This window comes from Ailuropoda melanoleuca, chromosome 1 (assembly GCF_002007445.2).
Source record: "Ailuropoda melanoleuca isolate Jingjing chromosome 1, ASM200744v2, whole genome shotgun sequence".
Lineage (NCBI taxonomy): Eukaryota > Metazoa > Chordata > Mammalia > Carnivora > Ursidae > Ailuropoda > Ailuropoda melanoleuca.
This window is the reverse complement of record NC_048218.1, coordinates 92,082,477-92,094,927: the sequence shown is the minus strand read 5'-3', so window position 1 is coordinate 92,094,927 and position 12,451 is coordinate 92,082,477. Positions and strand designations below refer to the sequence as shown.

The 12,451-nt window shown below is 47.7% G+C and overlaps 1 protein-coding gene across 7 annotated transcripts in view; it reads left to right on the top strand.

Moving 5' to 3' along the window:
• The first annotated feature begins 353 nt into the window (after nucleotides 1–353).
• The window catches only part of GPR160 (G protein-coupled receptor 160), an 85,598-nt gene continuing 73,500 nt past the window's right edge, over nucleotides 354–12,451 (top strand). For 2 of the 7 annotated variants that reach the window (XM_034663161.1, XM_034663167.1), the window contains exons 1-2: nucleotides 354–812; nucleotides 1,480–1,610. In XM_034663161.1, coding sequence (XP_034519052.1) covers nucleotides 361–812; nucleotides 1,480–1,610 — 583 coding nt within the window. In that variant the 5' untranslated portion in view covers nucleotides 354–360. Of the gene's footprint in view, nucleotides 946–1,479; nucleotides 1,611–1,814; nucleotides 2,857–12,451 lie in introns of those variants that run through there. The other 5 variants (XM_034663152.1, XM_034663157.1, XM_034663150.1 and 2 more) reach the window with 5 other exon arrangements.

The window sequence follows — 12,451 nt, the reverse complement described above, 5'->3', positions numbered from 1 at the left end:
TTTACTAGATTCCTTGTAACGCCAGGCCTGGCTCTCGGAGAGGTTAAGAACGGCTCAGCCACTCCCCTCGTTCAAGGCACTGCCTGAAAAGGAGGAGGAAATTGTGCCACATTTTAAATGTTTAAACGACTGGCAAGTTGTAAGTGTTCAACAAATATTTACTGAATAAAAACAACACTTTAGCACTGTTGTCGACAAAAAAAAAGATAATGCAATATAATTGTGCTATTTGCAAATGTGCTATTTGCAGATTTTTATATAAAAAGGTGAATTCATAGCGCCCTACAGGCGTTTGCTTAGTGGCACGCATGTTTCAAGCTCTGTCACCCTGTGTGTGCCTTCATCTGGAGACAACTGCCAATGGCCCCTGCCCATCCTGCAGATATAGGAGCTCCTTGGGGTTGGGGCTGGGGCCTCAAGGGCTGGTACGCGGAAGGGGGTCTCACCCAGCGGCGGGCGGCTCCCGCTCTCCCCGTCCTCCATCGCCTTTCGCCCCCCCGCCGGCAGGCGGCGCCCCTCCGTCCGGCTTCCCGCCGGGGTCGCGACGGGGCGTGCGCGCTCAAAGGCTGCCCGGCTCGGACGCCCGCACTTCCTGGTGGGAGCGGGCCTAACGGCGGGGTCCCCCTCGGGTCCCAGGGCCCGCGCTTGCTGCCCCCGCCCCTCCTCCTGGGAGCGCTCGGGGCGGAGCCGGCCGGGCGCGCTGGGCTCCCGCCCCTCTACCGGCGGTCACCTGGGGCCGGGCGCAGCAGGTGTCTGGTCTGGCGTCCCGAGCCGGCGACGCGGAGCGCGAGCCCGGAGCCTCGACGCGCCGGGTGAGTGCGAGGGCCGGCGGTTCGCCGCTGCTTGCCCGGCCCGGGCTTCGGGAGGTCTGCGGCAACCGCGCCGCTCGCGGCTTCTCCGGCGGGCGCTTTGCGCGTCGAGGAGGGAGACGAATTTCTCTTTCAGGTATTCAGAGGCTGGGGTTTCTCTAACCACTTACGAGATCGTGGAGTAGGGCGCGAGGGCCCTTGGCGGAAAGCTGCAGACGCCCGAGCCTGGCCGCTCGGGCTTATCCTGTAGCCTCCGCGCCGGCGGTCTGTCGTGGGTTTGGGGTCCAGGGATGGAATCCGGTGGCCTGGGTTGGCCGGACACTCGTACCCTGTCTTCGCAGTGGAGCTAGCTTTTAAACATTATAAAATAGGTGATGTTTTAGAAATGGTGTATGTAATTTTCATTCTTCTGGAACCCCGAGGTGGGTGTAAGCAGTCACGTACACAGACGCACGTGTGTTCGTTGGGTCGGACTCGGCGTCCCCTCTCCTCGCCCTTCGGCGTTGGGGACTGTGCCCCCGCGCGCCGGGCACTGGCATTAAGCCTCAAGGTTTTCGCGGGTCTGTTGGTTCGCGGAGACTTGGCGTCCTGGCTGGCTCGAAATTCTCCCTCGGTAACTTAGGACTGCCCTCCGGAACTCGGCTGAAGCTCCCTTTTCTCACCTGAGCAGGTGGCCCCGGGAGGTGTCGGCAGGGCCCAACCCCGGAATTCCAGAGGCGACCGCAAGGACCCAGCCGGCGGAGAAACGTCCAGCTGGGAGGAAACGTGCTCGCTTCGCCCCACCTTGTGCAAATGACTCGGGTAAGGCGGGAGTATGCTCAAACCCCAGAAATAAACCCACACGGATCAGAATTGCAAAGGACACGTGATTGAGTGTTTGGCTCTGAGAATTGCTAATAATTGCTCAGGTCAAATCGTTTCGCTTGTGCTTTTCAGATTATTTTTAAAAACGTGTTTAATTATAAAAACCACTGCTTAATATACGTATCTGATTTTTTTGACAAGCCTCTAAGACTGGAATCTTTCTGTGGTATCCGCGGTATGGAATTATTGGGAATTGCCAGTAGAGATCAGCCTGGCCGCTCTGAGAATCACGGGGAAGGAGAGCCTACGGTTTAAACACTGTTGAAGAGACATGACACACCATTGCAGTGGGCGAACATTGGTTGGATCCTGATTTGAAGGAAACAAGTTCATGAAAAATTGAGTTGATAAAGGAATTTTTACTGGTTAGTTGGTAGGATTAAGATTGGTTTTGCTATTTTTAGTAACGGTGTTATGATTATGTTTTTTTTTTAAACTTATCTTTTAGAAATACATACCGAAAGTTGAAATACAGGTTGAAATTTAGTTTAGGGGAGCGCTGCTAGTGGAAAAGTGAGGGGGGAGAGCTCCAAAGGAGATTGGCTGTGAGTTGTCACTAGTGGGGATGAAGGGTGAGGTGTGGAATTCCTTACACTATTGTCTCTACTGTGGTATGTTTGGCATTTTCCTTTAAAACTAACACTACCACCATCATCACTAGTGGATTTTTTTTTTTTTTTTGCAGTGTTTCTAGATTCCAGGCCTTCCGCAGACCCTCAGTCTTTGTGTAAATCAGGTGTAAAGCTTGCTTCTTGAGACTCATTAAAAAGTCTTTTTCTCCCTCCTGCGGTGCTTTATTATTATTTTTATTTATTTATTTTTTTGGCTCCAAAGGCGTCAGGTGTTGCTGAATGTGACAGAGCTGAGGGGATCAAGTTGATGCAGGTGGATGCTGGGTCAGCTGTTTTTATACAAAGGGTATTAGCAAGCTGGGGATTGAGTTGTGTGCCAACAGACAGGTTGTGTAAAATGTGTTAGCAATTTTTCTGAACTGCCCAAATCCTTTCCAAGTTATGCTCATCAAAAAAACAGAGCTCAGAGTAGTAGACACATCACTTACCCACTTAAGACTGGTATATCCTGGGCGCCTAGGTGGCTCAGTCGGTTAAGCATCTGCCTTCTGCTCAGGTCATGATCCCAGGCCCAGCTGGGTTTGCTCAGTGGGGAGTCTGCTTCTCCCTCTACCTCTCCCCCCTGCTTGTGCTCTCTCTCAAGCTCTCTCTCTCTCTCAAATAAATAAATAGAATCTTAAAAAAATATATGTGTATAATTCTGGAAGCATGGTATACATCGAAAAAAAGTGTATGTTATAAAAACAAATCACAGGGTGAGTGGAGATGTTCTTATTGCCTGAAAGACATCGTACCTGTTTGTATTGCCCTTTTCACCTTGTTTGCCTCAGGCTTCATAATGTGTAAATATTTAGCAAAGAATTGACTCCTAAAACATTCTGCACTGTTCTTTTTGCTTTCCAAGAACCTGTTTTGAAGGGGAGGGACATGGGCACAGATATCTGTATATTCATCCAATTTGCTCATTTTTTTCCCCTCTAGATTTATCATACAATTCCTACTCATTCTGTCATGCTTGATTATAATTCGGAAATGTGGCGATTGCATGAGGGGGGCTGTTAAAATTTGGGGTGGGGGGAGGCATACTCCTGAAAGATAAACCTACATTTCTTAGTACCATCAGTGGAACTGATTTTAATGCCTCTTTGCATTTAAGAGAAAAACTAAGTAAATTATATTGTGACCGTTGAAAGTTGAAATGCCAGATCACCCTAGCCCTTGCTGGTGTGGTTCCACTAGTGGAAAGAAGTTGTAAAGATGCTGTCAGTCCGTGGAGGAAATGCCGAAGCATGTCCCAGTTTTGTCACAGGGTGTGGGAAAATGAGACCTGACAAAAATCACCTTACAGTTGGAAAATGTCATAGTGAATTCTTGATGATACTTAAGTGTAGTCGTTTGGCCTGTGGCTCATTTTTTTCTGTGTGGGTAGAAGAAAGATGCAGCTGGTCAGTGACTCTCTTTTCTACCTCAGTCCTCTAAAACAAGAGCGTGGAGGGAGAAAACAAACTCGCTGGGCCCTTAAGTGACCAGGCAGTGACCTAATGTTTCCTGGCCTCTGTGTGGGGGTGGGGGGATTTGGCGCAGAGGAGTTGATTGCTAATAGCTGTTTTAAGGAATGACCACAACTGTGATTCCATCTTCTCCCCGCCTTGCGTTATGGAAGGGTAGAAACGCATTAGGGAAGCAAATTAGTGCTTTGTTGGTCTTGAAATGAGAGGGAAAGGTGTTGGCAATTCTACTTCTCTAATTTGTAAGCACCCTGCTTTCATCTGCACCACTTCATGCCATCCTGTAGGGTTAGAATAGCAGTGCTGGGGCATGATTTTACTTTCTAACTGATGAGGACAATCAAATCTAAAGACGCGAAGACTTGGCTGAGTCATTTCTTTACAGATATGGGGGAAGAAAATTTGGTATTTATGAAGAGTTCATGGTAGTCTTCCCACACGCACACACACGCACACATTTTTAAGTCTCACAACTCTCTCAAAGTTGGGTATTAGCCCATTTTGCAAATGGAATTGTAGCCAAGAGAGGTTGGTTAATAGGTCACTTGAGGCCTTGCAACTAGTAAGAGTAGAGGCAGGATTCAAACTCCGATCTGTTGGGTCGTAGCGTTTCCATGATTCTCTAGCCTCTGTGCTGTCCACACTGCCTGTTGCAGACAGCTGAGCTCCACCCTGGAGTTGGTTAGTCAGTCTAAGCAAGCCGTCTTTTGACCACTCTCAACTGCCTTGGTTACAAACTGGGGGTGTGGGCCATATTCAACAACAGGTGTTTTATCCGGCCGGCAGAGAGTTGAAACGGAACCAGTGTTGAAAATTGGGAGATTCAAGTATTCTGTGCCCAGGGATTCCCAAAGGCAGTATTGGAGCGGCCTCCTCCCTGCATCTGAGTAGTGCGTCCGGGTTCCCCTGGTCTCTGCTACTCCCTGAAGTGTCCGCCATCTTGAGGCGGGGGGGCCCCAGCACCACCCACGCTCTTGTTTTCTCCTACAGTGAGCAGTCTTTTTGTGGGTGCGTCTGCCCAAAAGGAGATAACAAACACAGGTCGAGAGGCTCTTGTCCCAAGAAAAATGGGGAAGCGCATATTCACTTGAGGGAATGAAGAGTCTTGTTTTCTCTGCAGTGTTTGCATGTCAGAGGAATACAAGGTATGTCATTTCCCCGCACCCTGCCTGCTGGGCTTATCCCATAGAACTTTAGTTTCCCACCCCTGCTCTACGACACAGATGGAGGGCTGCCTGTGTGGGCAAGCCACAGTGGAGAAAAGGAATGCCCCCAATCCCCAAACCACTAACTCTTTGTGACTGGGAATATGGGTCTTGTGCACCTTGGGGGTCCCCAGGGTGTCCCTCGACGATGGGACACCAAGAAGTCCTCGCTCTTTAAGCAGCCTGACGCTGGGATCCACACGGATCCTCGAGCTTGGGTGTTGGCTCTCTGGAGCTGCTCTGAGGGTTCCGAGGACTTGCCAGGGTACTCCGCACCCTCCGTTCAGAGCCCGCCCATCTCCAGCTCGGGACAGGTCCGCTTCCACACACTGCTTAGGCACAGCCCCTTCCGAGTGCCCTGCAGGAATGAGGAACCGAGATGCCCGCAGCCCAGGCTTTGAGAGAGTTCTGTGATACAAGTTGAAGGATGGCCTAATTTCCTCGTCTTGAAACTTTCAGTTAAGGGTCATGGAACAGATGTTCTCACCTCTCTCCATATCTGGAGTTTTAGTATAGTTGAAGCTTCTGTTTTGATCTGTTTCCTTCCCCCTGAAGTCTGAGTGTTCATAGATCTTGGGGGGAGAGGGGGTCGAAAAGGAAGAGAAAATACCACAAATGGAACCTCGTGGAGTGGTTTTGAGGACATGTCAGGTGATGTTTTGCGCTCTTTGTCGCTAGAACTGTCAGTGCATACACATACCTTAGGGGATAGAAAAGAACAAATGAGGAACAAAAAGAAGAAATGGTAGAAAAGAACAACACCAAAAAAGTAGCATGCCTTGTTTGGTTGAAAGACACAAGTTTAGAGACTGAGGTGTTTGGGATATGCTGGACTAGCCCCTTGACTGGATCCTTTCAGAGCTCGGATTCAGGTTTGTGGGTGCGTGCCCCCTCAGCTAGGAGATTACGAAGTCCCTGGTCGAACGGACAGATGGCCCGGAAGGCGGCTGCGGGGTTATTGGCCAGACCTGCAGCGGTGAGCCGGAGCGGTCCTGCCTGTGGACTGTCGCCAGATCGCTGGAATTCTTTCTGGCCCTTCTGCTACCTCGCTGTGTGTCCTTGACCGATTTTTTTTAGATCATTCTGAGCCTCGCTTTTCCCCTGTGTAAAAGGGAGGTGGTAATACCGCGGATCTGGTAGGGCCGTGTGGGTTCCATGGCACGTCACACGTCACGGAATGAGGGTCACCGGGGTTTAGCTTTTACTGTGGTTGTAGAGCCCCGCCTCCCTCACTTTTGCCTTTGTTTGCAGGATTCCCCCCCGCCATGGCTTTAGAAGGCAGGCTACAGGGGAGAGAGGGTTCCCAGCCCTGACCCCACTGTTTTCAGAGTGAGCCAAGGGCTGCCCATTGGAGCTGCCTCGTGGCCTTAGAGAAATGTTCTCCACGACAAATGCTAACAGGGTGTTTGGTGCAGCGGCAGCTTTGGAATTGATGAAGAGAGCGAAGCCTGAGCCCATGGCGGTGAACCCTGAGCTTTGGCTCTGTTGTCGGGGGATTAAAATCTGCAGTGACTCTGGAAAAGAGATGGACTCTCCTGGGCTCCATGTGCGTGCGGACTCCGTCCTGCGGTGGAAGGACAGGCTGATGTCACCGTGGAATAGGGGGATGCAGGAGCCCTCGCCCCATCTCTGCCACCTTCTTTGGTGGCTTGTGGCAGATGGAGGACGCCGTGTGACCAGCGCCCCTCCGTCAGCTGGGGATAAGTGTGTCTCATAGGGGTGTTGGGAGAGCCTTACAAAAATTTTGTGTAATCCTGGCACAGGTACAGTGAAGTCCAACTTTTTTTTTTTTTTTTTTGGATTTTATTTATTTATTTGACAGAGAGACAGCCAGCAAGAGAGGGAGCACAAGCAGGGGGAGTGGGAGAGGAAGAAGCAGGCTCCCAGCCGAGCAGGGAACCCGATGCAGGGCTCGATCCCAGGACTCCGGGATCACACCCTGAGCCGAAGGCAGACGCTTAACAACTGAGCCACCCAGGCCCCCCAGTGAAGTCCAACTTGCCCCTTGTTAGAAGTGAAATCATAGAGCAGGTACACTGGCGGGTTTACCCTTGAACTTGGAGACATAACGGAGATGCCATTAACTAATACTTACATAGCATTTTGCAGTTTTAAAAGGAGTGATCTAATTCGATCCTCAACCAGTAGTGCAGATTTATTTGTATTTGTTTCTATTGCCTTTCTTTCCTATCAGGAGAGGTCTAAAAGGGAGGTGAAGATAAGGCCAGAAATGAGCCCGGAAATGGGAACATAGCACTGGGCTTCATTAGAGGAGGTCAAGGTCAGTGTGTATTCCTTACGCCCTTAAGGAATTCTAAGGAGCATGACATCCTGGGGACGGAAAGGGGGAGATTGATAGTTGGGGTGTTCCTAGGAAGCAGAAATCATCCATTGTGTCCAGGGAGGCTGAGTGGAGGCGCAGCCAGCCCCCTTCCCTGTTGACAGCTTCTGCCCAGCCCCATTCGTGGACGTGCCAGCTGGGGGTCAGGGAGAAAGGGAGTGGGCTGTTGGACAACTTCTTCCTCCCGGCCCATCTCCAGACTTAGAGCTTCAGCAGTCCAGCCTGCCTGCGTTAAACCCATTGTCTTTCTCCTTCTCTGATTTCTCTCCCTCCACTTGGCCCAGCAAGGTGTTCCAGTGAGCTCTCTTACAGCCTCACACTCGCACCCCACCCCCCAGCTAATAAGCCCCCACGCCTGCTCTCTGTTGCCGGCACTTGGATGGACTTCTCTCCACTGCCTCCTCCACTTTCCATGGGTACCCTTCCAGCCATTTATCCTAATCTCGCTCAGGCTCCTTCCTTTCCATTTTATTTTATTCTGGAAAGGTGAAAGGAAAAAAATCCTCTATTACCCCACTCTTCAAGGACCCAAAGACATGAACATTTTGGCATATTTCTTGCCAGTTTTGTTGTGTTTTGCTTTTAAAAAAATGGTTTTAACATCTTATAAACATTTACTTCATTTTATGTTAGCAGTTAGCAAAGTTCTCATACTGTGATTAAAATTTACCATTGCGTTTTTTCATGTCATTACAAATGCAATATGTAATAATTACATGCTATTTCAACCTTTTTTAAGCCATTCTCTTAATATTAGAGAACTAGGTGGTTGCTTATGTTTTGATATTATAAATCGTGCTAAGCTGCATGTACAGAAACTTGATTCTGTGATATAATAAATACACTTGGTCTTCCTCTCTCCGGTTCTGGTACAGAGCTCCTGGTGAGAGGAGTGTCTTTTGTTATTCAGAATAAGCCCCTCTCCATTACAAGGGCGTTTATGCTGCTGAGGTGATTCTGACCTTGGGGGGGGGGCTGGGTGCCAGAGAAGCCAGCCCTGTGGTTAGCGGGGTGGAGCTTTCAACCCGTTCTCCCCCGCGAGGGGCTGGAGATGGGCTTGATCACTAATGGCCGATCATGCCTGTGTCATGGGGTTCGGAGAGCTTCAGGTTGGTGAGCACATCAGGGTGCTGGGAGAGTGATGTGCCCAGAGCAGCTGTGGAGCTCTGCGCCCTCCCCTCGTACTTTGCCCTGTGTGTCTCTTCCATCTGGCTGTTCCTGAATTGTAGCCGGTATAATAAACCAGTAACAGTAAAGTGTCACCCTGAGTTCTGTGAGCTGTTAAATTGTTAAACCTGGGCAGGGTGTTGTGGGAACCCCCAGTTTTTACCTTGGTAGAAGTGTGACAGCCTGGACTCGTGGCTGGCGTCTGGAGTGGGAAGCAGCCTTCTTGGGGGGGGGGGCTGAACCCCCACCCTGCGGAGTCTGTGCGAACTCTAGGCAGTGTCAGAACTGAGTGGTGTGGAAAACCTCATATTTGGTGTTAGAAATGTTGTGAGTAGAGATGGTGTTTTTAACCTTTTGATTCTATTTCACATTATTCGGGGATGGACTTAATTACCGAATAATTACCGAGTGCCAGGTTTTGAATAGTAAAAAGTTTTCTTTCTGATTACAAAAGCAATATATTGTCATGGCAGAGGATCCATTAAGCGTGGTGGGGGGTGTAAAAAGTAAACGCGCCCATCCCGTGACCAATCAGAAAGTCACTGTCAGCGTAGCTTGGCTGCCCTTCGGGATGTGCCTCTCCAGGCACGTGTGGCCGGCGGACCAGAGTCTGGGCATCACCTGGGAGCTCGTTAGAAGTGCAGAATCTCGGGCTCATGCCAGACACTGAATCAAACATGTTTTTTAAAAGATTTTTTTTATTGAGAGAGAGAGTGAGAACGGGTGGGGGAGTTGGGGGGAAGGGCAGAGGGAGAGGGAGAAGCATACTCCCCGCTGAGCAGGGAGCCAGCTGGACTCGGGGTTCCATCCCAGGACCCTAAGATCGCAACCTAAGCCAAAGGCAGACTGTCAACCAACTGAGCCACCCAGGCACCCCCAAATCCATTTTTAACAAGTCCCACACAGGTTGGAGTAGTACTGGTTTACAAAGCCATAGTCTTACTAATCACGGGCCTGGCACTGATTACCCCTGATCTGTATATATACATACATTTTTTCTGTTCAGCCGGTATTGGGATAGCGCTGTCCGTACCACTGTTCTTCAGGCTCCCATCTGCCCTACCGTAAGACTGTCTGAGGACGAGCTCACTCCCCTCAGGAACACCGATTCCGGGATCAGCGGAATCTCTGGGAAGCAGGGGGAATTCCACTCTGCCGCTCTGTGAGAAGCCCTGATATATACAGCTTTTAGCTGGCTTCTGTCATTTAACATTACATTGTCGGCATTTTCCAGTACTCTTTCCCGCCAAGCTAGTCTTTCATGGCTGTAGGTAGTGTGACTGTCACGATTCACATGACTACTTCCCTGTCGTCAGGCATCCAAGTTGTTTTGATTCTTTGGGGTGCGAGAGTGTTCTGTAGGCAATTATAAATATGCCAAAATGAGCTGCCTATGGGGTACTTCCTTCCTTCAACTTTGGTTATTTCCTTGTGATAAATCCCTGAAGTGGAGATACTGGATCAGAAAACATAAACATTGTAAATGCTCTTGGGGACGTACCAGGAGTGTAGGAAGTACCCTGACACTGTACCCTCCGGGGCACTGGCCGGTGTGGTCGGTAGACAGCCTCTCTGCGGAGCAGAGATCATGCCTCCTTCATCATCACATCTCCAGGCCTGGCTCAGAGCAGACTCTAAGTTGTGCCTCTAAGGGGGGTTGGGGGAGTGGAAGGGAAGTTACTGGAAGGGTGGTGGCTTCCTGTGGTGGCAGCGTTCCCTTCCTCCTAGCCTGAGTCCTGAGTTGTAAAAGATGCCATTGTCCAGACAGCAGCTTCAGGGCCAGCTTACAGCGGTGGAGGGGCGCAGCTGTGTGTGTTGTGTGGATGGACCCGTAGTTAGTGGAAGCCCAAAATGACCACCTCATTTACTAGTCCTGAGTCTGCTGGCTGTGACTGGCACCAAGCGTGGTTTTGCTTCAGAAGTCTGAGTCGGTTAGGTGGTCTGACACTTTTTCTTCCCATGACCAGACCAGGAACTCATGTGAAGCAAACATCGTTCTGAAAGTTACACTCTGATTCTGACATAAAGAAAAAGTGAACGATCAATATTGCATTTGTGATTGAGTTGCAGTTTGAACCTGGATGCCTGGAAAATATTTTTAGCCCTCCATAAATGTTTTTGGAGTAAATGAGTGAATGAATATACAAAGAATAAATGGGTTTGATTCTGTTCCACAACACGCATAAGTTAAATATATATTTGTGTATCATATGATACAATTAAAACATTTAAAAATGAGTATTAAATCACTAGCCAGTCATTTTTATTAACTATTTGACATGTTACGGTTTCCAAATAGACACATACCATACTTTCAAGAAATAAATGTGATAGGTTTGTCCAGTAGTAAGGTTTTTGTGGAGTTTGGAGGGCATTTTTAATCATTTAAAAATTTGTCGAGGTGCATACAATAAAATGCACAGATCTTAAGTGTTGTGTTTTGATCAGTATATGCACCCAGATAAACAACATCCCTGTCAAGGTACAGAACATTTTCGGCGCCTAGGTGGCTCATTCCGTTAAGTGTCCAACTCTTGACTTCAGCTCAGGTCAGGATCTCGGGGTCCTGGGATCCAGCCCCTCGTAGGGGCTCTGCACTCAGAGGGGAGTCTGCTTGAGGATTCTCTCTCTTCCTCTACTCCGCTCCCCACTTACTCTCATTCTCTCCTTCTCTCAAATAAATAAATAAATCTTTAAAAAAAAAAAAAAGTACAGGACATTTTCATGCTCCAGAAAGTTCTCTCATGCCCCTTTGCAGTCAGTCTCCCTACCCTAGAGGCAATTGCTGTCCTGATTTCTAGCACCGTAAGTGAGCTTTGCCTGTTCTTGAAGTTCATAAAATGAAATGTAATATACATTTTATAAATGGAATACAGTATATAATAGAACAAAACTGGCTTCTTTTTGTCAACAAGTTTTGGAGATTCATGCATGTTGTATGTTTCAGTAATTTGGTTTTTATTAATAACTACTATTTTTTTTAATATACCGCAATTTATTTAACTATTCTCCTTGGAAGATCATTTGGGTTGTTTCCATTTTGGGGCTATTATGATGAATAAAGCTGTTATAAACATTCTTGTACAAGTTTAAAAAACGTTTTATTGAGGTGTAATTTACATGCTCTAAAATCCACCCATCAGAAGGGTAGAGTTCTTTATTTTTATAGACTTTTACACCCATCACCACATTCTAATTTCAGAACATTTCTATCACCCCAAAGTTTGCTCATACCAGCTTACAGCCAAGATGGCCATTAACCTACTTTCTGTCTTTTCCCTTTTCTGGATATTTCCTATAAATGGAATCCTAGAGTGCGCAGTTTTTTGTGTCTGGTTTCTTTCACTTAGTATAATCATTTTGATGTTCATCCACGTTGCCACATTTATCAGTAGCTTGTCCCTTTGTATTGTTGAATAGTATTTAATTTTACGGATGTGTACCATATTTTGTTTATCCATTTACCAGTTGATATTGTAATTGTTTCTAGTTTGGGGCCATTATAAATCATGCACGCGTGTTTATGTGGGCCTATGTTTTTATTTTTCTTGGGTGGATTCATAGGAGTGTGATTACTGCATCATATAGTAAGTTTATGTCTAACCTTTTAAGAAACTGCCACACTTTTCCCAGAAGTGGCTGTGCAGTGTTAGTCTCACCAACAATATATGAGGGTTTTGATTTCCCTACATTCTTGCCAACACTCAACATTGTTAGTTGTTGTGATTATAGCCATTCAAGTGGATGTGTAATGATATCTCATTGCAGTTTTAATGTACATTTCCCCAATGACTAGTGATGCTAGCACCCTTCCATGTGCTAACTAGTCATTCACATCTCTTTGGCGAAATCTTCTGCTCACTTTTAAAATTGGGTTATCACTGTTATCTTAGTTTCAAAATTTTAAAAATATTCTTCAAAATGTTTAATAAAAATATTCATGTTTTAAAAAATTTTCTTAAGTCTTATCATATATGTTTTGCAG